Source organism: Micropterus salmoides, unplaced genomic scaffold (genome assembly GCF_014851395.1).
Source record: "Micropterus salmoides isolate LMB-PRFRI ecotype aquatic unplaced genomic scaffold, ASM1485139v1 Ms_hic_scaffold_14, whole genome shotgun sequence".
NCBI lineage: Eukaryota > Metazoa > Chordata > Actinopteri > Centrarchiformes > Centrarchidae > Micropterus > Micropterus salmoides.
Window position 1 is genome coordinate 11,118,739 of NW_024040485.1, and position 21,732 is coordinate 11,140,470.

At 39.5% G+C, this 21,732-nt stretch overlaps 2 protein-coding genes across 5 annotated transcripts; one reads left to right on the top strand and one right to left on the bottom strand.

Moving 5' to 3' along the window:
* Nucleotides 1–718: 718 nt before the first annotated feature.
* On the bottom strand, nt 719–6,549 carry gpr160 (G protein-coupled receptor 160). Of its 2 annotated transcripts, none has more exons than XM_038717627.1 (2): nt 6,411–6,549; nt 719–3,566 (listed from the first exon to the last, which is right to left on the bottom strand). In XM_038717627.1, the coding sequence occupies exon 2, from the start codon at nt 3,112–3,114 to the stop codon at nt 2,209–2,211; it is 906 nt and encodes a 301-aa protein (XP_038573555.1). In that variant the 5' UTR covers nt 3,115–3,566; nt 6,411–6,549; the 3' UTR covers nt 719–2,208. The 2 variants fall into 2 exon arrangements, with proteins under 2 accessions (XP_038573555.1, XP_038573556.1); XM_038717628.1 differs by having other exon boundaries at nt 719–4,042; nt 6,411–6,508.
* Nucleotides 6,550–7,972: 1,423 nt separating this feature from the next.
* nadkb (NAD kinase b) lies at nt 7,973–21,706 on the top strand. Of its 3 annotated transcripts, XM_038717624.1 has the most exons (12): nt 7,973–8,110; nt 10,492–10,785; nt 10,900–10,983; nt 11,557–11,686; nt 14,621–14,729; nt 15,311–15,396; nt 15,888–15,990; nt 16,161–16,330; nt 18,921–19,020; nt 19,226–19,383; nt 20,580–20,662; nt 20,752–20,911. In XM_038717624.1, exons 2-12 carry the CDS (start codon nt 10,493–10,495, stop codon nt 20,909–20,911), a joined length of 1,476 nt encoding a protein of 491 aa, XP_038573552.1. In that variant the 5' UTR covers nt 7,973–8,110; nt 10,492. The 3 variants fall into 3 exon arrangements, with proteins under 3 accessions (XP_038573552.1, XP_038573551.1, XP_038573553.1); XM_038717623.1 differs by lacking the exon at nt 7,973–8,110 and having other exon boundaries at nt 8,154–10,785; nt 20,752–21,706; XM_038717625.1 differs by lacking the exons at nt 7,973–8,110; nt 10,492–10,785; nt 10,900–10,983 and adding an exon at nt 11,108–11,267 and having other exon boundaries at nt 20,752–21,706.
* The last annotated feature ends 26 nt before the right edge of the window (nt 21,707–21,732 follow it).

Below are 21,732 nucleotides of genomic sequence, written 5' to 3' on the forward strand. Positions count from 1 at the left end.
TATTTCATTAGGACCCACCCACACACGTGAAAAATTTCCAATAAGACTTTCCAGTGTACATTTTATTTGAGTAATCATTAAATTTTCCAGCAAGACTGCAAAATCAGAGCGCAATTTGCTAGCTACAACTAGCTGTCCAGCTTGTTTGCATTAACAATTCCAACGGCACACCTGAAAAGAAAATGGCTATAAGCTTAATGCCAACTAAACCAAACGCCTCTGGTTTATTATTTTTTAGAGAAATAATTACCTCTGTGACCCACCTGTATGCCAATACATGGCAGGCACAAACTGGGGCTAAATGTTAACCATGTTCACCATCTTAGCTAATTTAGCATGTTTGCAAATTAGCACAAAGCAGCACTGAGGCAGATGGGGATGTCATTAGTTTAGCAGGTATTTGCTTATTACTGGACAAATTAATGAATATAAATGCATCATTGGGAAAGTATTTTCCAAAGTATTAGTGTCTGATTTACTGTATTCATTTTGTTATTAGTCAGATAAGCCAAAAGTTATTCATAAATTAGGTGCCTTTTTGAAGAATGCTCAACCTTTTGTTATAGTAATTTATGATGTAAATTACATAATTCCTGATAGATTATATTGTATATTTTTCCATACCATGCAATCATGGTCTTTAAAAAATAAATATGAATTTGAAAAAAATCATTATTATACCTTTTATTTAACCAAAATAAAAATCATTGAGATTAAAAATCTCTTTTTCACAATTAACAAGGTTGTAGACACATGAACATATAACACAAAACACATAACAATTTACAATGGGAATAAATAGTTACAAGGTCATAAAATATCAAAATTAAATATTCATCACAAGTACTCAACAACAAGGACCAAATGAGTAATCAATCATTTACATCTACAGCCAGAATTGCCAGCCTCCAAGTCATTTAAAAGTACTTGCATTTTACAGCTGATTCCAAGAAAAGGGAGCAGATCACACTTTGACGCCCCTTTTCCCAATTCAGTCCGGACTTTAAACGTTGAAATGTATACTGTAATAGGCTGTATATTAACTTATTGGGAGAAAACTGGTAGTTCTATGTAAAATCAGACGTTGAGTACCCCCATATTGCCAAAATGGCATGATCCTTGTTTCGCTGCGAACAGAGCCCTTTAAAGAGGGCTCTGGCTGCGAAGCTTTGACTGTGAGATTGACAGTCGAATCAGGCTCCGCCCATCGAAGCATCGAATCTTTGACTATTCGGTTCAGCCCTAAAACCAACCAACCCGAGCATACAAATCAGGGTTCTAAAGTTTGTGATTCAACCTCAGTGTTCTACGGTAAACAGTATCCAACACTTTCAGGCTTTAAATGGATGAAGGCTTGTACATGTCATCGCCGTCCAGCACTGACAACAAGTCTCCTTTTGGCCTCAAAGGAAAAACACGACTTGTTTTAAAAAAAAAAGTTGAATAAAAAAATTAATCTGAATTTGAAAAACATGATGATGCCGCCAATTTAAGTCATTACAATTCATCCTTTAAAGGTACAATGTGTAAAAATGTAGACTACTTTGTACCTAACAAATCCATTCTCCTAAAAATAGGGGCAGCATATCACATATCAGGTCATAACTGCTGGTAACTGCTGTTAGCTAGTTAGCTCAGTTAGCTGTACTGCTATCTTCACTTCAAGGCTATGTGCGGCCTGTTTGACGACATGATTTACATTGGCTTCGGCCAGGACGCTGGAAAAACACGAAACGTGAAGGCGGAGACACCAGAGGCATCAAGTGGGAGAGAGTGAATTATATCATCGTGTTTATAAGTCTGTGAGCATTTGGTTTTGTGAAGTTGGAAGTTATTTATTAAACAACGAGACTTTTGTGATGTTGTACTGTGTTTAAATAAATTAACAAAATGTTCAGTTTCCTTGCTAGTTGTTCCTGACACGTTCAGAATCAACACCAGGCAGCTCGTTTCGTGCCCCTTAAAATGTATATTTTACAGGCTCATTATTACGCTTTTGTATTTCTGTGTAATGTAGCAGAGCATTAACTGTTACTTATGTGTTACTTACTTGTGTTACTTATAACGTTCTTTGTCAGCCCTGGAACTTGAGGGTTTTAGCTAGGGCTATGGTTTGCCCTAGCTAAAACCCTCAACAAAGTGGCTAATTCCAACGTGTGTATTATTGGCGTTGTGCAGTCATGTTCTGTCCTCGGTAGCCAAGCTGAATTAAAATCTCCACTTGCAGAAGCTGTCAGGAGGGACGACTGCCAAGTCCTGTGCTAGCTGTGAGGATGGACTGACTGCACATAAAACGGCTGCTATCAGAAGGCTGTTGAGGAAGCAGAGCCAAGCAATGTTCAAACCCAGGTATGCAGGTATTTCCACAGGCAGGAGGAAGAAGGTGGCCAGAAAAAACAGGAAAAGGGCCCAAGTGTTCAGAAATATACGCACGGCTTGGTGAACAACCTTTCCTCTGGAGTGAGTTCTACTTTGGTCTGTAATTTGGTCTTTTAGAGGAGGATTTTTTAATAATCGTGTTCTGTACCCAGCATACAACATTACACACCCTAGAGTCAGGAGGAGCAACATGGACACCTGCAGGACCTCAGAGTTGTGGAAGACCCAGCATTGGTGAATCTGGTTGTAAGGCACATCCTCCAAGACAGGAATGAAGTCAGACAACAGGAAGACGTAGACAGCAGTGAGGTACCACAGGGAGCAGCTCACACATAAGTAGAAAATCCATCTGGCCCTGCCGGTGGGTTGCAACCTCTGAGTGACAGTGCAGAAATGATCCAAACCAGCCAGAACTACAACAGGCCAAAGTAAAGCACGGTAGACTTGTCCAAGGATTTGAACCAGCAAACATATGTGGTACTTGGTCAGCTTCAAGCCCAGGAGGATGACGTATCCATCAGCGTGGATGTGAAGGGTGGTGACAGAGAGGGTCAGGGTTATGTCGACGACGGCAAGGGAAACACTGAAAACTCCCAAGAAGCTTTTGCAGATGTGGTTCCTCTGGAGAAACACAAGGGCCCAGTTGAGCAGACATTTTCCTCCCAGACTGAGCAGGATGGAGGAGATGGAGATATTCATGGTGTGTTCATTGATTAGATACAGCTTCATACACATTAGTTTGATTTAAACAGTGATTACTGCAGTAATGTAGCCCACTATAGTTGTTTCAGTGCAACTGTTGCCAACCTCATAGCTGCCTTAATGTCCACACAGTCACAGTGTTACAAAGGACAGTGTTGCCTATAGATTTTATTCTGAGGATGAATCCACAATATCCAGGCATCGCTGTCTCTGTCCATAAATCGAAGACAGATTTATCATAAAAGCAGTCATGTTAAAGATCATGTTTGAGTAACGAATTTATATCAGGATTTTGTTTTTGTTGTTTTTGACTTCTGCAAATGAATGCGATCTGTATGTGCTTTGACATCGACAGTATGAATGAGGAAATGAAACTGCCACTTCAGGCTCCGTGGGAAAGGAGAAGTCAGAGAGAAACTCAGAGTTTGAAGTTAGCTTCACTGCATCAGTTGCCAGAATTTCTGATCTAGGGTTTCTCTCGGTCTCTGAAACAGAAAACAGGTTCAATATACTCAGTTTTCACTAATCCCACTTTCTGATAAGAGGCCCTGGATCTGTAAATGGAAAACAAAGAGAGTGGTGTGGTCCTTCCACATAACATTGTTCAAACCAATCAGCAATTGTTAGTGTTCATGTGCAGGAGCGATGGCGGGAGGGGGCAGTGGGAGAGAATTCAATACACCGGCACATTCGAACAAGTTGGAGTCCAGGCACTGTGAAGAAGGAGAGATGGCTGAGACACATCCAAAGAGGAAAGGGAAAGTTTTATGACCAGGCAAGGACAAAGGGAATTCAACGCTGGAGAAACCTCAGAGATTTGTAAAGTGGGAGCTTCTAATGGAACACTGACGGAGGGGCGTATTTGTTTGGCAATTAAGTAGAAATATCAACAATCCTGCACAGGTAGAGCACATTAGGGCGGGGACTGGTAATCACAAATGCAGGGAAGGCAGACGAAGACCTGGAACAAGACACAAGATGAGTCACTGAAGCACAACAGGAAGTGGTAACAGACAAAAACTGAACACATAACCTAACTGCAGGAGCTGGGCGTGACAGTTTTCAGGGCTTTAATATAAAATAAAATAAAATAAAATAGACAACTTATATGATAACCGTCAGTCTAAACCAAGCTCATTTCATCACTACCAAAGTTGACAAGTTGATAAAATTTTTTAGTCATTTAAAATAAGCTGTATTTTTTTAAATTGTATAAAATGCTAGATTAGTATGTTTGGGGTAAGATGTCCCCCCTAAGACACCTTGCTCCTTTATGCTTGATCGTTTGTAAGTTAGATGTTATTTAGACACTGGATCGACCCTTTAGCCAACCAGCAACTTCACTATCAGAATGTCTGAGGTAAAATTCTGAGGTTATAAGCTAACAAATGCTCACATTGCTAGCTAGCTGGCAAGCACGTATTTTACAAAAAGTTTGAGAAATAATTAATATTGGAAAGCTAATAACATAAGGCAAGACAAGTTTATTTCTAAAACATAAGTCTATAACCCCCTTGCTTTTAAACAGCTACAGTCTTACCCCAAGCTACCCTACATGTTACAAGTTTATCTTTCATTAACTGTGCACTGTCTCTACATCACAGTAACAGCTTTATGTCATTTGACTGCCTGGAGGGTAGCCAATGTTTGGTAAGGAGGGTGGGGGTGGGGGTGAGGGAAGGCAGTCGACGGACTGCTTTACACTGTGTGTGCTACAGTTCAGTGTGTTTCGCCACTGGTATTTTGACAGTGTCTGACTGAGCATTATGTCACAAAGTTACGCATCTTGGTTACGGAAGTAAAGGCTGAACTGCCTGAGCTGTTCAGAGCAGTGTTTTCTGTGGGAGATGGTAACTCCCTTTGAGGTGGACTTTGGGCTTTTTCCCTTTGCAAACCTATTACATGCACAAAAAAGGTATATAACACAACAAATGAAAGGGGAAAAGCCAAAAAGCATAAAACGACCTATTTAAGCTCCATGGAAATACAAAAAAAATTGGCTTAAAATAAAACCCCTTTTTTTCCACTACTACTGCCGACCTTATTTAAACATTTCCTGAGACACGGTACCATAGTGACATGGTTTTCTTTTTTCTTTTTAAACCCTTCTTCAGGTTAGCTCTAGCAGCATCAGGGTGTGTGATGTCTAGGCAGCTGAAATAATCAGAAACTGCTGTTTCCAAGGTGAAGAATGAGCACTCAATCTGTGCACATTTTCTTTTTATATTTATTTCATAGAAAATTTGCTTGCACACTGAGGAAAAAAAAAATTAAAGAGAGAGTAAGTGATTCTGAAGAAGGATTGTTGATATTTGAACTGCCGAACAAATACACCCATACCCATGGTTTTCAGGACGCCCTCGGAACGTGTAATATCACTGAGGTTTCTCCTGCATTAAAATGCCTTCGCTCTTGCCTTGTCAAAACTTTCTTCTCTCTTTATACTCTTTAGACCTTTTCCTCTTTGGCTGTTTCTTGTCCATCTCCTCCATGTATTTACATATGTACAGTAAATACATATCTATTTATATTATGTTCATTGTTTTTTTTTCTCTCTTGTGTCTGTAAAGCACTACACCTGTGACACATGGATCCAATTGCCAGTTTATTAAGTACACCCAGCTAAAAGAGTCTTGCAGCTAACCCTACCTTTATAAACACTGTTGTTTATAAAGGTAAACAGCTGTCATATCAGACTTCTTTAGTTTTAGCTAGGTGTACCTAATAAACTGGCAGCGTATGAATAAAGTTTGTCATTATTATCCATAACAGGACATAAAATATTTATATCTATAGAAGATTTCACAGTATTGTCTAACTCATTTTTGTTTTGGCAGCAATGAACTTCTTTGAAAGTTGGTGAGCATTATGACTAAATAAATTGTTTTTGAGCATGTGAAGCAGAATGGGATCTAAAGTTGCTTCTCATCCTGTGAACCCAGGAGTGAATGCTACACAGATAAAAACACACAGGCGTTTGAATGTCAACTTTTCTCTTCATTCTTTATCTGCACCTTCCTCTTGATATACGCTGCAGCTGTACCTCTATCAATGCACAGGTAAAGGCAAGCAGGTAGAGATGACCTTAATAGGAAGTTTATGTTGACCAAATATTTACGCAGAGAATCAAAGTCACATTTCACACTGTCAAATTGCCATTATCAGAGAGATAACTGAGCAAAAAATACAAATGTTTTTAGTACTTTGAATTAATGTTAATAATTACTTTTCAAAATTATGAATATGTTTCATTCATTTACCAAAGTCATTGTAACACATTATCATTACATTTCTCTTGGTTTGACAGGAGACGCAACACTCTCACGTACCTTTGGATTTATCTGAATCCAGACACCTGATGTTAAATGCAGCACTGCACAGTATGTCTGTCTCCGTTTCCTTTTATTATGGTTATTAAACATGCTGGATCCCATGTCGGTGCAGAAGAAGGTGTGGTTGAAAGAAACGGAAGACAGTTAGGCAACATGTGTTAGGCAACACGTGTCAGCTCTGAACAAGGGTTGTGTGTTGTTCAAACAGACTTTTTATGCAGAAAATCTCCCACATTAAACAACTTTACAGCACCAAGGATAATGTAAATGTCAATTATGGGCCAAAGTTCTAACTAGGTGTGGTTTCAGGATGTGAAAATGAGAGCCAGTTTTCATTCACTGAGTTAAACTTCAGTGCAAATATGTCCTAGTCCAAACATGCTAAGCTTGTGCTCTCCTGTCTAAATGAGACGTACTCTTTCCTCATTTAAAAATGAGCTCCCAGCAACTGGTCTTTCTATGAACTGTTTCATGAACAAGCCATGTAGCAGTTTCATTAGAGGCTCTTGTATTAAAATCCCACATACTCATTTATTTATTAATTTTTATAGTGTCTTATTTGTTTTGTAATTAATAACATTTTGGGTCCAACAATAGTAAAGCAGATGTGCAGAACTACAGAGCTAGATCTACAGAACTTGAGTAAATGTACCACTGGTTATATTTTTTCCAATATGGTTTACTACTTTTACTTGCTTCTTGCACCACTGATCTCATCTGCTTTCCACTTAATAAATAAAAAAGATTACATTTGCATTACAGTTATGCATTATTATTATGAACTAGCCTATAGTCTATGTGGCTTTACAAAAACAAGATAAAATAGTCAGGTAAAAGAACAACTCAGGTAAAATAAGATAAGCTAGTAAAAAGATAAATGACTCACTTAAAAGCACATTTGTATAATTGAGTTTTTAAAAGAGATTAAAGAGAGGAAACTGTTCTAGCTGCCCTGATCTCCCCAGGCAGGTCATTCGAAAGATCATTAGATTTAATTATTAATTCAGTTCATCAAGTTCAGGTCCTGAACCTGATAATTAATAATTCAGTTTATTTGTTCTGTTTACTTGATGAATCAATGATTTAGTCATACATAATTATAGTCATCTAGAAACTCATTTGTTTTCATGCTTTTAAATGTACAATTAAATGTCTCTTTAATTTGTAGGTAGGAAATAGATTTATAGAGAAAAGTACAACATATTTACCATTGGATGTGTGATATTAACATAATATATAGGCATTTAGTACAATATAATATTTATTTAGGCTTATTATATTAATTATACTGTACACAGGATAAGCGGTTGACGATGGATGGATATTAATTATACTATTATTGGTTTGTTGAAAAACAAACGGAGTGCAAAATATAGCAGCCTTTTATTATTAGTTATTATAATCAGACAAAACCCTTACAAAACTGTAGATTTCTGCAGTTACTGTATGGTTGTCTTTTTGTCACCAAACATGGCGCTGTTTGTTGACCTGAACACCCGTCCTGCGCAGAGATCCGCTCACAGTGAAGTCCCGGAAGCATTCCCCCCAACATCACTTCCCCCTACCAACGGTCATGCACTGTTTTGTAATATTTCAGCTTTTAGAGTTTGACACTAAGGTCTTTTGGTATCGTCCAAACACACTCCAGCCTTGATGAAGTAGTAACGAAATGAGCATGTGTGCTTCTCTCTGACACAGTAAGGCTTTACTTCGTTCAGACGTTCAGACGTTCAGACTGGGTAGCTACTTAGCTAACGTAAGTTAGCGTAAATGCTAAAAAGAAAGTTGTAACATTAGACCTTGGTTTGGTGTAGGTTGGGTCATTCATTAGTCAGATAGTTAAATGAATATTTAACTGTTAACTGTGTTTTGTGGAAAATCAATATAACGTTAACGTTAGCCTGTTTGCTGTAGGAGTGAAACTAAACTTTTGAGTGTAGAGCTGCAACGATTAATCAATTAGTTCTCAACCAATAAATTAATCGCCAGGTATTTTGATAATCAATTAATCAGTTCCAGTGACATTTTAAAGAGAAAATAAAGTCTAAATTCTGATTTCAGCTTCTGAAATGTGAATAATCTCAAGTTTCTCTAACGTTAGTCCTCAGTGACCGTAAACTGAATGTCTCTGGGATGCAGAAAAAACAAGACATTTGAGGAGGACAAATTGGTCTTTGGGAAACACTGATGACATTTTTCAACATTTTCTGACAATTTATAACTTTAGACCAAAAAAAAAAGATTAATTGAGAAAATAATCGAGCACATTGTTTGACAACAAATATTAGTTGCAGCCTTTCTTGTGTGATGAATAAATCGATTTTTCCATGTTAAACATTTAGTTACTCTAACTTTATGAAAACCAAAAAAGAAATGTAAACAGCCCATTCAGTACCTAACCTTAAATTAAGCCTTTAAACAGCCAGAAAACACAAGACAAAACTAGTTATCTATTTATGTGAAATGGATAAAGGCTGTCATCAAGTGACTATTATTTATCACTTAACCCCTTGAGCTAGGGCTGCAACTAACTAACTAAGAAACCAGAAGTAATTCACATTTAAGAATCTGAAATCAGAGAATTTGTACTACTTTATTTCTTTAAAAGATTACTTCACCTTGTGGTTCATACCAAGTAGTTAAACTACTGCGACACAGTATTACTTTATGAATGACACTTAAAATTGTTACATTTTAAATCTTCATAAGTAGACTGCTATGTTAAAAATCAATTGATCTGCTGATTGTTTTCAATTAATTATTGATCCTTTTGTCCTCAAAACCAGAGCCCAAGGTGTTGCTGTCATGATGTTTTTAAAGAGGTCATACTAGGCTCATTTTCATGTTCAAAATCTTACTTAGGGATTGCACCAGAACAGGTTTACATGGTTTCATTTAAAAAAAAAAAACACCATGGAGTGATACATTTTAACTCTACAAGATCTTTGTTGGGAGTTCCTAGTTAAGGACTACTAGCCAATGAGAAACAGAGTAGGGTGGGACGTGAGAAGCCGGTAAACACTGCTTCGTTTCAGCTGTTTATGTTCCCCTTAGCAACATGGACCAGAGCAAGAGTTGTGAGACATTAATTTGTTTTCAGGGATGAAAGGGAAACGGCTGGACTAGAAACCAGCTGTTTTCAGGCTGTTCAGAGCAGTGTTTTCTGTAGGAGATGGGAACTCCCTTTGGGGTGGACTTTAAGCTTTTTGACTTTGCAAACCTATTACATGGACAAAAAAGAACTCACTAAAGAAGAGGAAAAAAGGAAAAAAGCATATATGACCTCTTTAAAGTGCTTGTGCCAAAATGTACAGTGATATATTGAACATAAAAAAAGCAGCAAATCCTCATAGAAGTTGGAACCAGAGATGTTGGTATTTTAGCTTCATAAAGTACAAAACGATTAAATGATTATCATACTATGTAGAATAATTGTTGGAGTTTCATTTTCTGGCAGCTGACTACTTATTTAATCCACTAATCGTTTCAGCTCTAAAGTATTTTCAGTTAAAAAAAAAAAATCTCATTGTTCGTCTTCTTCTTTAAATTGTCAAAATATTTTTGTTCTGTTCCCTCTCCTCATTCACTCTCTGACTCGCTCGACCACCATTGCTGTTTCTCTCGCTCTGTGAGCCAGGGGGGAGGGCCCAACTTGGTGTGGTTTAGGGCTGCACAATTAATCGAAATCAGAAATTGGAATATGGCCTACTGCAATTTTAAAATCGCAGGAAGTGCAGTATTTGTTAAATGCAAAGTGCGTGTCATAATACCATTTTAAATGTAATATTGTCGTGTTGCAGAGTTGTACACTTCATATTCTACAGTCTTAAGAAAACGTCTTTGTTTGGTACGGATCCCAGCAAAAATAACATCATAAACATGTAAATAAGTTTATCAATGAAAATGAGAATAATTATGTAAAAATTATCATTCCCTCCAATATTGCAAATCATATCGCAAATGCAATATCAGTCAAAATAATCGCAATTAGATATTTTTTAAAAATCTTTAGGCTGTAGTGTGTTTACAAACAGGAGATGCTGATGTTCTCCCTTTAACAGATGTTTCTTCCCTGCAGAATGGAGAATTCAGAGGCCAGTCCATCATCGGGGCCCCTGGCAATGCCGAATAAAGGCATGGCGCGACCTTCAGCCCCCTCTGGTCAGCTGTCCGAGTCAGCCAGGCCCTCCAAGCACAGGGAGCACCCGTCCAAGTCACCACGGAGACGACGGAGGGGGATGAGATCACAGCGGCGGGGGGGTGGTCATGAACAGCTGCTCTGGGAGATCGAGCGGCAGAGGTTGCCGGGACAACACGAGCACTCGGAGCCTTCTGGCTCAGCAAGCGACACAGCGGAAAGCTCGCCTAAGAGGTTTGCTCTGCTGGTTGCCACCTGGTTGACCATGCCACTGTCTCAACTCTGTTGCCCCCGACGTGAGGTGATATTATCCTGACTTGTCCTCCTCTTTTTTCCCCCTCCTCACAGGAGAGCCCACTTTCTACATGGACCGTATCCAGCCACTCACTTCGGACCCAAAGCCTGTATTCTTCCCAACCCAACTTCAGTCATGTAAGCATAATAGTGCTGGATGAGTCAAACTTTGTGTGTACAAACTGTTTGTCAGGGACATTGACACAGAGAAGCTTACGTAACGGTGTGAGATAAGATAAAAATGAGAATGCTGTGATTGGATGTTCCATGAAATGGGATGGATAACAGAGCAGACTACAGATGCTTATTGTCGCCTGGTCTCAAGAGTGTTTCCATGGACTTGATCTGAAAACACAGACACAGAACGAAATTATCCGTACAATGCCTGTCATCCACCACGTGAAGGATGAGAGAAACAAACGGTAAAGAGCAGAAAGAAAGAGCTTGTTTAATTTCTGATGTTTAGAGTGTGGACGTCACTCCTGCAGACGTTACAGTGTCAAAAAAGTTAATGAATGACTGCAGCTGTTGGTACAATGTAGATTTATTAATCCAGAAAACAAGGTAACATCTGGTCAAAGTCTCAAGACAGTGTGATTATGTAACAGTCATCTGTTTCTAAAGATATTAGACATAACGTATTTAGTCTGTTTCTGTTTTTCTAACCTATTAGTGTGTTTGTTTATTGGTGTGTCTGTTTGCGTGTCCCAGGCACATCCAGGACCCAGCCAGCCAGCGGCTTACCTGGAATAAACCTCCCGTCAATGTGCTCATCATAAGGAAAATCAGAGATGAGAGCCTCGTCGAGCCTTTCAAAGAGCTCTGCAGGTTTCTAGTGGAGGTACAGAATCACATGATTTGATCATTTGTTTGTTTGTTATCATATACGTTTCCTGAGATGAATGTGTGATTAAGGAGGTTGACTTTGGCATCTAAAAACCATACTGAAAACAGATTCAAATTTTTCAGATGCCTTGAGACGCACTTGATTTTGGTTATTGCACACATTAATGACACATCACTTACTATTTCCACTGGACAATTGACCCAATCCTTAATGTTGTAATTATATAAATCTGAGTTGTACACAATTGAAGCTTAGAAATCTCAGCATGCACCGCAAGACTTTTTTTTTTGTCCCATGTTGACGTGTGGGTGTACAAACTACAGAACTGTTTACAGTTAGTTAGTAAGTTAGTTAGTTAAGTCTTTAAATTCCCATAGGAACATAGGCCATCGACGAAGCTCTTCCATCCTCTCCGGACTTACGCCCTCCTCTCTAGATGTTGCCACGTCAGCCCTTTCTTCTTTATCTCCTGTTCTGTGGTTCTTCTCCAGGTGGTTCTCGGTCTGCCTCTCTTCCTCTTGCCCTGTGGGTTCCATGTCAGTGCCTGTTTAGTGATTGATTTCTTTCTCCTGAGTGTGTGCCCTATCCACTTCCATTTCCTCCTCCGAATTTGCATTTCTATTCTTGTTTGGTGAGTTCCCACATGTTGGCGTTAGAGATGATGTTGGGCCAGTATATTCCTAGAAGGTGTCTGAGGCACCGGTTGATGAAGGCCTGCAGCTTATTAAGTATGGTGGTGGTAATTCTCTGGGTTTCAGAGCCATAAAGTAGAGTGGTTTTTACGTTTGAGTTGAAGATTTGCAGTTTGGTCTTGAGTGACAGGTTTTTTGCCTTCCAAATATTGTTTAGCATGTTGAATGTTGTCCTTGCTTTTCCGTTCCTGGCTTGGACATCGTCCTCCGTGCCACCATCCCTTGAGATGATGCTACCGAGGTATGTGAAGCTGTTTACATCCTCTAGTGCATTATTATCCATGGTTATGGGTGTGCTGTTCTTGCTGTTGATACGCAATACTTTATTTTTTGATGAGTTTATTTTGAGACCGAGCAGAGCAGCTGTTTCCTCCAGTTTTCCAGATTTTTCCTGCATCTGTTGGTATGTGTGAGCCAGTAATGCCAGATCATCAGCGAAATCGAGATCTTCTAGCTGCTCTGTCAGGTTCCACTGTATGCCGGGTTCGTCTGTTGTTGGTTGTTTCTTTCATCACCTAGTCTATGCAAAGGAGGAAAAGAAAGGGTGAGAGCAGGCACCCTTGCCGCACACCAGTCAGGACCTGTTTACAGACAAGGTGTAATGATCACAAGGTTATTCCGCTCAAAGAAATGATTGAGATTTACAGAAGCCACGAGGACGATTGTGAGGATGAAAAAAAGTAAATTAACCATTATCTGGCATAGTTGACTAAAAATTTAAACTGACTCTTCGAAAGTATTAAACAAAAATAATAGAAAATGTCCTCATCCTGATTATAAGCACACAGAGGGTGGGGAGTAAATATTTCCTCTTGCCTGTTGTTGACAGAAATGTTAGTTATGTTTTTGTGTCTGATTGCAGGCTTTCATTAAAGACATGAAAACACCTATAAACTAAAAGTTTGCGGGCAGGAGACTGTTTAATCCTTTTGTGGAGTTTCAGTCAGAACCATCAGACCTGTAGCAAACATCCATCCATCCATCCATGTTCATATAATTAATTATGTCACTTTCATTGTGATATACTGCTGGGAAGTACCGACAAAGTGATGAGAATAAATTACTCTAGGCTATATTGTCTCCATCGGACTTTCATACTTTGCCTGGTATGACTGTGAATCAGGTATTAAATTGCATTTAATGTGGTATTAAAAGGTAAATGTAATGCAGAAGCCTGGGTTTGTGTTGAGATGAGGGCTGCACGATTAATCTAATCGTCGTCGCAAAAAGTGTGCGATTTAATAAAACAGAAAAGGTGTGTGTGACGCTCGTCAACCAACCAATCACAGCGTGGATGGGGCGGAACATTAAAAAAGATTTGACTACTACAGCAGACTTTCAAATGATGAACAATATGATTATTGACAAGTTAGTCCTTAGCATTAACAAATTAGAGACCGATGTACACTGATCACACATTTCAAAATGTCAGTATATTGTGCATATTCCTTGATAATCAAGCAAGTAGACTCATACTACCATTTGTTCCATTATAATCGAATCGCAAATCGCAATAATGTCACAATATGACTTTTTATCTAAATCGTGCAGCCCTAGTTGAGATAATCTTGAATTTGAACTTAACATTCAAATAACTGTAAAATCACTACAGGTACTTGATATTGTTTTACTGCGTTAAACTCAGTACTGTAGTGAGAGATCAGCTGTATCGGCACCATCACCACCTCCTCCTGATGCTCTCTTTTTGTCTCATATCTTGAGAAAAGTTTTCTGACACAGGCAAAATAGCATGTGTGTATACCAAATTCAAAAATAGTTGGTTTCCAATGTTAGTCTACTGTATGACGTGTTCATTTACCTGTCAGTCAATTTGAGAGTAATACCAGGTTGCAGTTTTGTGTTCAGTTTAATCAGAGGGTGAATCTTTTGTTTGAATTTTGAGATCAGATTCTCCATTTCATTGCTTTCAGTTACAGTTTTGTTTGTGTGTACACTGAAGCATTTGTGGTACTGAAGATCGACAAGTCTTAACAAAAAGAATCCAGGAAATGAACCAGACATGTAGGTGAAAGTTGCAGTCTTGTCTCATGCACTTATGACACCTTTTGGCCACATGTTTCCAAAACAAGCTGTGCTTTGTACAACAAGGGCCCATTCCATACAAACGCAGTCATGTTAAACTGCACGTGCTTGGCATACGCTCAACTTGAGAGACGACCGTGCGCGCGCGTGTGTGTGTTGGCTGCCGTCACTAAAGCGTGTCTCTGTGCATCAGGAGAAGCAGATGATGGTGTACGTGGAACGCAGGGTAGCAGATGATGCTACGCTGTCAAAGGACGAGGCGTTCGGCTCCATCCGCAATCAGCTCTGCACCTTCAGAGAGGGTGAGACTCCAGCATGTCCCACCGCCTGTCACACGATAAAGACACAAGTATTAACACTGAACTAACATTTGTACACTGTGATGTAAAATATACCACTAAAGATAAAAGTTCTGTATACACAAGTTCCAGGTGTTAAATGTGAAAATTAAAGGTACTCCTTCAGAGTACTCCGTATGTAAGCTGTACTTTAATATTGTGGTGTTTAGGGTGGTTCTGCTGTTTGGTAGATTAAACAGCAGCAATACATAACACTTTGTGAGCTTTCAAAAAAGTAAACTGAAGAAAGATACTAGTATATCCATTATTATCCATTATTATTATATCCATTGTTAATTCTAGTTTTACAGCAAAAATGTAGTTTAGATCACATTAATACTATGGTCTTATGTTTTCTTACGTTGTTGCCATTGTTCTGCTAGATAACTATATTTGTCCATTTTAAATTTAAATAGCATGACAGCTTTTTCTTGCTGTAAACAGATGAAAGGACATTGTTATCAAGAAGTTTCTTATGTGCATACTACAATGCTGTTAAAATGAAACCAACATATTGAATGTAGCGGTGTTTTTTTCGCCTGCAGGTTATGATGATATCTCTGACTGCATAGACCTGATCATCTGTCTGGGGGGAGATGGGACTCTGCTCTACGCCTCCTCTCTCTTCCAGGTAATCACACTGTTATCAGTTGATCACTACAGGCAAGCTGAAGTCACACGGTTTAATAGTTTTTATGCTATGTACAGCTACTTTCAAAGGCAACGCTGTGTCCAAGGATGTATTCTTCTAAATCAAATCAAATAAAAATCTATTTCTTATATCTTGTCTTTTCTAACCATGGGGACTATAATACTGTCAAAACTACAGATCTGTGATTAACATATATTTTCGATGTGGTTTCATTGTACTTTATCCTTACTTTCCAAAGCTTTACTATTTTGCTTTCTTTTCTTGCTTTTACTTACTTTTTATTTTTAAATCCTATCCTCACTTTTAAATCCTATCCTCAAAAAAAGTGGAAAAAGGAATGCATTTTTTGTCTGTGATTCTGATTTAGTTGCACATTGTGTTAAGAGGCTAGTATATATGTGTCCTGAATATTTAGCAGACTGTATAAATTGCTCATAATAAGCTCCCCGGACTGTTTTTCTTTTCTGTAGGGGAGCGTCCCCCCGGTAATGGCATTTCACCTCGGTTCTCTGGGTTTCCTGACGCCCTTCAAATTTGAGTCATACAAGACTGAAGTGGCCAAAGTGTTTGAAGGTAGATTGGAGCTTTAAATGAAATATTGGTCTCCTGAAAGATCAAAGAAAAGTAACGTTCCCTTCTTTTAGTTGTCGAAATAGCTCAACACATGCCACTACAATAAGTAGATAATGTGTATGTGAGCGCCACGTGCGTGCTTATGTTTGTATGTGTATGCTGGTTTTCAGGCAATGCAGCCATCACTCTGCGCAGTCGTCTGAAGGTGAAGGTGGTGAAGGACATGCTTCAGAGAGCAGGCCAGCAGCCGTATAGCCGGGAGCCGCAGCAGGAACACAACGGGCTACTTCCTCATGGACACACAAACAGCGAGGCCGGCAAGGTCACCCTGCAGCTACAGGTGAGGACAAAGACATCCTTGAGACCTCTTTGTTAAAGTGTCACAGTGGTCATTGCCTTTGTTTATGAGGACCCAGGTGCTTCTTGAGCTAAAAATAAATAAAGACACAGCAGGATTTCAGGAGCATAAGAACCTTACCTAAAAACACAGCAAACCACACACATTAATTAGCTCACATTTCCGCAGTCTTTCACAAAAACACAAACACACACACAGCAAGTGTTTTCTGCTATATTCTTGGTTTTATGAATTGTACCTTTTTCCTTTTTATTACTTGATGCTTTGACAGTATTGTCTTTTGTTGCACACTAAGCAAAGTTAACTGAAATTAAATTGAATGTAAATGCTCTGTATTTATATAGCACCTTTCTAGTCTTTGCGACCATGCTTTTACACTGCATAGCATTCACCATTCGCTCACATTCCTAAGTGCTCAAACAGAAACTAACATTCATACACTGGTGGAACAGCCACCAGAGGCCTTTCGAGGTTCAGTATGTTGCCCAAGGACACTTCAATATGCAGCCTGGAGGAGCCGGTGATTGATCCTCCGATCTTTCGACTAACAGGCAACCCGCTCTATCTCCTGAGCCACAGCCGCCCATGTGTATAAGAGCACAAGCGAGTGTGTGTGTGTGTGTGAGAGAGAGAGAGAGAGAGAACAAAGTGAGCAAATAAGAGAAACAAATTATGTTAAAGCAACATTATGCATTATGCAACATATAAAATAACAGCTGATGGAGAGCGACGCCGGTGTCGTGCCTGTAACATAACCGGGCTCAGCAGCCTCTATAGACATAACGTCAGCTAATGGCAGAGTTGAAGACTTGAAGAGGACGTAGACGGAAGAAGCTAAGAAGAGAAAAAGAAAGTGACCAATCTTGAGGCTGATAGTTTCATCAAAACAACATACTGAGTTGGGAAACGATGTACTGAAGAGAGAGAAACAACCTTAAGTCACTCAGAAGATCGTCTACTTTGGAGAGAGTTTTCTGTGTCCTTTTCAACCCTTTCCTGTCTCCTTTGCATTCATTGATTCATTAGATCCACGCAAACATAAGCGTCACACAACAGTAAATACAAACAGTTGTTGTTTCCTCGTTTGTGAAAATTGCGCCTCAAATGATACGTTTTTTTATCAGTTGGACTAATCTTTATGGTTCTTCAGATCCAGTGGAAACACAAACAGGAATGTTTAAAGAAGGACTTTAAGTTTCCCAGTTTAGTTCCTAGTTCAGTTTGTCTGGTCCCATAGTCTTTGGAAATATTTGGTTGAAAAGGGCTCGTGTGAGCGCATTTTGTCCTCTTTATTAATTCCTGATCACACTCCTAAAATGACGCTGTAAAGACGATGGAGGCTCTGTGTGTGTGTGTGTTTCCATTTCATCCTGGGTGTGTTTGTGGGTTCATACATGTGTACAGCTCATTGGGCCGGGTTGCCATGGTGGCAGTCATAATAAAGCCGCTGGGGCAAATACATGGGAGAGAGACTCGGATGTTGTGAAGTTCTTTCAGAGCCAGTTGCCACGGAGACTGTGGCATCAACAGCGCTATCCACAGCGAATGGATATTTAATGAGCGTTGACACTCTCGGTCTGACACACTCTGTAACTAAACAACATGCCTCACTACTGCAGTCATACTTTTCAGTGCAACGCTGTCCTCTTTCTCCCTGGGTTTAAAAAAAATAATTTAAAAAGTTTTGTCTCATCAATAGAAGACAGTGATGGACTTGTTCTGGTCTCTGAACTTGATCTTGACCTCGGATTACATCACATCTGCTGAATCCAGCAGGATGTTTGCTCTGTGCTAAGCTGACGTCAGTACATCTGCCAGACATCACTGCTCTGCGCCGCAGTGCTGTGAGACTGACTGAAGTGTGGAACATGATTTGTATGCGGCTTGTCAGCACACCAGCATGTTTCACTGCTTGTAGTTTCCTGGTGTGATGTGGGGTTGTAATGCACTGTAACCCTGTGCCCATCGCTGGCTGATTTAGATTTCGTTTTATATTTTCTGTCTGTGAAAATGAATTACATATCGAAGACGGCCTTATTGTGCTCCGCACCGTATGAGGATATGAGCAAAATGTAATAATGTCATATTATTGAGTGGCTACATACAGATTTTCCACATTATACAGCACTGCAGTTATACTTCCTTTATCATCTCAGCCACACAGGTTGTGTTTTGAGTTGTTTACTTGTTTGTTTGTTAGCTGGATGTCTCAGAAATGGTTTAACAGATATGAATAAAATTCTGGTTCTCCTTCAAGCCATAGGTGAAGGACAAACTTGCAGTATATTGCACATACAGTATGTAGATGCACATAAACACATCAAAACATTTATAGCATTTGGCCTATAGATGGCACTGCAGTAAGATGATTAATTTAAATGGTCCTAAGTCTGATTTATATATATTCCCAAGGAAGATTTAGGTTTTCACAGTCAACTTGATCACTATTTTGAGACAGATTCAGATGAAAAACTATTGAAATCTAAAATTGGAAGATTGTGCAGCTGTGGTGGACTTATGTGCTCTCTGAGTGCCCTCTTATCTTTATCCTGTCTGTGCATATGGTTCGCAGGTGTTGAATGAGGTGGTGGTGGACCGAGGCCCGTCCTCCTACCTGTCCAATGTGGACTTGTATCTCGATGGGCGACTCATCACCTCGGTGCAGGGAGACGGTAAGGGCCGTCATACACGTGTTCCTATGAAGTGATGTGACTCTTTTGTCTTGATTTGTTTTTTCATCAAAGTGAAGCAAAGTACAGTTTCTTTTTTTCACAGTAGGTTCACAACAGATAACGTGGACAGGGAGAGCAGTACAGTTGAGGCAGATAAATTAATAGTGTAAATGTGAGAAATGTCCTCCTTCTCTCTGTCCTCCAGGTGTGATTGTGTCCACACCTACAGGCAGCACAGCATATGCAGCTGCAGCCGGAGCCTCCATGATCCACCCTAATGTACCCGCCATCATGGTCACCCCCATCTGCCCACACTCACTCTCCTTCAGGCCTATCGTTGTCCCTGCTGGGGTGGAGCTCATGGTAAGAAAGGAGGGGAGGAGGCAGGACTGAGCGTGGTGTATACGTATTGTTAACAGATAGCGTGAGCGTTCGTAGGCCGTTGGGCCATCAGGAGCTGCCAGAACAGCTTCAGTAACTAAGATTCTCCAAGGACTGTCTAATATTTTAGTTATATCAGTTGTTTGGCATCTGAATTTGTTACATTTCTCCAATCATTCACTCTTTTCTTCGAATTAATATATTTATATTTTTTGTTTATTTACAGTGGTTCAGTTTTTTTTTCTTTCTTGTACTGTATAGCAGGGAAACACTAGCTTCATACACGCCACACATAAACTGTTTACTTGTAAACTAATTTAAATCCTTAAAAGGCACTCTTAGTTATCAGGGGGGTTTCTTTTGCCTCCCTGTCTTCTCTGTCATAGTTGTGGTAAGACATTTCCATCAATCCCTGTTAACGTTTGACTGCCCGTAGCACCGTGTGTTTTTTCTTTAGAGGCACAGTAGGGTTCAAGGTGCCATTCTGTACCTTAGCTGAGCCGCATACATTTCTCTCTTATACAGATGGTTGACAAAGTAAAGGAAAAACCAACATCAAATGTCGTAGTATGGAGTCACTCCACCACGAGCCTCCAGAACAACTTCAGTGCTACTTGCAAAGTCTGTGGTAATCTGTTGGAGGGATCAACACCTTTCATCCACAAGATATCCCCTCACTTGTATGCACAATGTTTTATTTAATCAGGTAGTCTCATTGAGATCAAGATCTCTTTGGTAAGAGAGACCTGAGTGCAGGAGATAGAAAGAACAATATCCAGACATAACAAAAGGATATATCCGTCACAGACATCACTAAGTAGATTAGAGCATTTGGTTTCATGGTGATGGTGGTGGAGAGCATTGTCTTAGATGATGGTCTGAAATCATCCACAGGTGTCATGTGAAGGCATCATTTATCGGCCCAACCCTAACGACCAATATATCTGAATATCAGCTTTTAAAATGAAATATCAAAATCAGCATCAGTCTAAAAAAAATCCCATGTAGGCATTTTATTCACGCCATTTTCAAACTCTCCAAACAATTCAGTGAGCCCGGGTGCACGGAAGCATCTGCATTTGATGTTTTTCCACTCTTTTATACAGGTTTTGCCTTTAATTTGCTCCCGTCTCTAGCATGAGTCTTAGCCCTGTTATAACGCTTCTCCCCCAAAACAGATCACCTTGTCCCCTGATGCCAGGAACACCGCCTGGGTGTCGTTTGATGGCAGGAAGAGACAGGAGATCCAATATGGAGACTGGTAAAGTTCATTATCAGCTGCTGCGTCATTATACAGATTTCTTTTTCCTCAATTTAGGATTAATTGGCTTTTTGCTTTTCTCCCAACAGTATCAAGATCACTACGTCTTGCTACCCAGTGCCCTCCATCTGTTGCCATGACCTGGTGTACGACTGGTTTGAAAGCCTGGCTCAGTGTTTGCACTGGAACGTGCGCAAGAGGCAGGAGCGGCTGGCGGACATCTCGGACTCGTCAGACACAGAAAACTGAATCAGCGGATGCTCTTACTGGCCTACATTGAAGTCACCCAGTCGACCTGAGAGTGAATGAAGTCGCCCTGCAAACATTTTCAGGACAGAAACACTGCACTGTGAAAGCAAGAGCACGTGTGTCTACAGCCAGATTAGTGTCACGTAGTCCTATGAATAGCACTTACAACGAGCATACTGTGTATACAGTGTTTTATACAAGAGTCACACATGCGCGTAGCATCTCATTACATTCCAGTTCCTACACAATTTAAAGCGAGAGAGCATGTTTCTCACCTAGAAATGGTAAAATAAAAAACTCTTGCAGCCACTTATATGATTACAGTATATTAATATTCTGAATGAATACTGTTTTTATCACCACCGTGATGATCTGTGTGTGAGATGTAGGTGTTACTGACATAAACTCAGTAGGATTATAGATAGAAAAACACTGATACATTGAGAAAAGGACTGTAAATGTGTACATACAGGATTTGGAAATATATTTATTTTATGTCCTATTAATGTGATATTTATGTATTTTCAAGATGTGCTTTAAGACTTAAAACTGAATTTCTGTTATTGAGTCAGCCAAAAACTGTTGCATGTGATAGTTACTATAAAGAGTTCAGTTTCGTTTCTGCCCTTGTTAAATTAAGTTTTAGAACAAAACAAAATGGAACGAGTTGGAGGAGTTTCCACCAGTCACGCTGTTTTCATGGTCAATTAACTGTCGAAGTGAAATAAAATAAAAGTCTGTAGTAGAAAGGAGTAGAATTTAAAAAAATTAAACGCTTGCTAACTTTCTGTGTGATCTTTGTGTGAATCCAAACTGAGTCA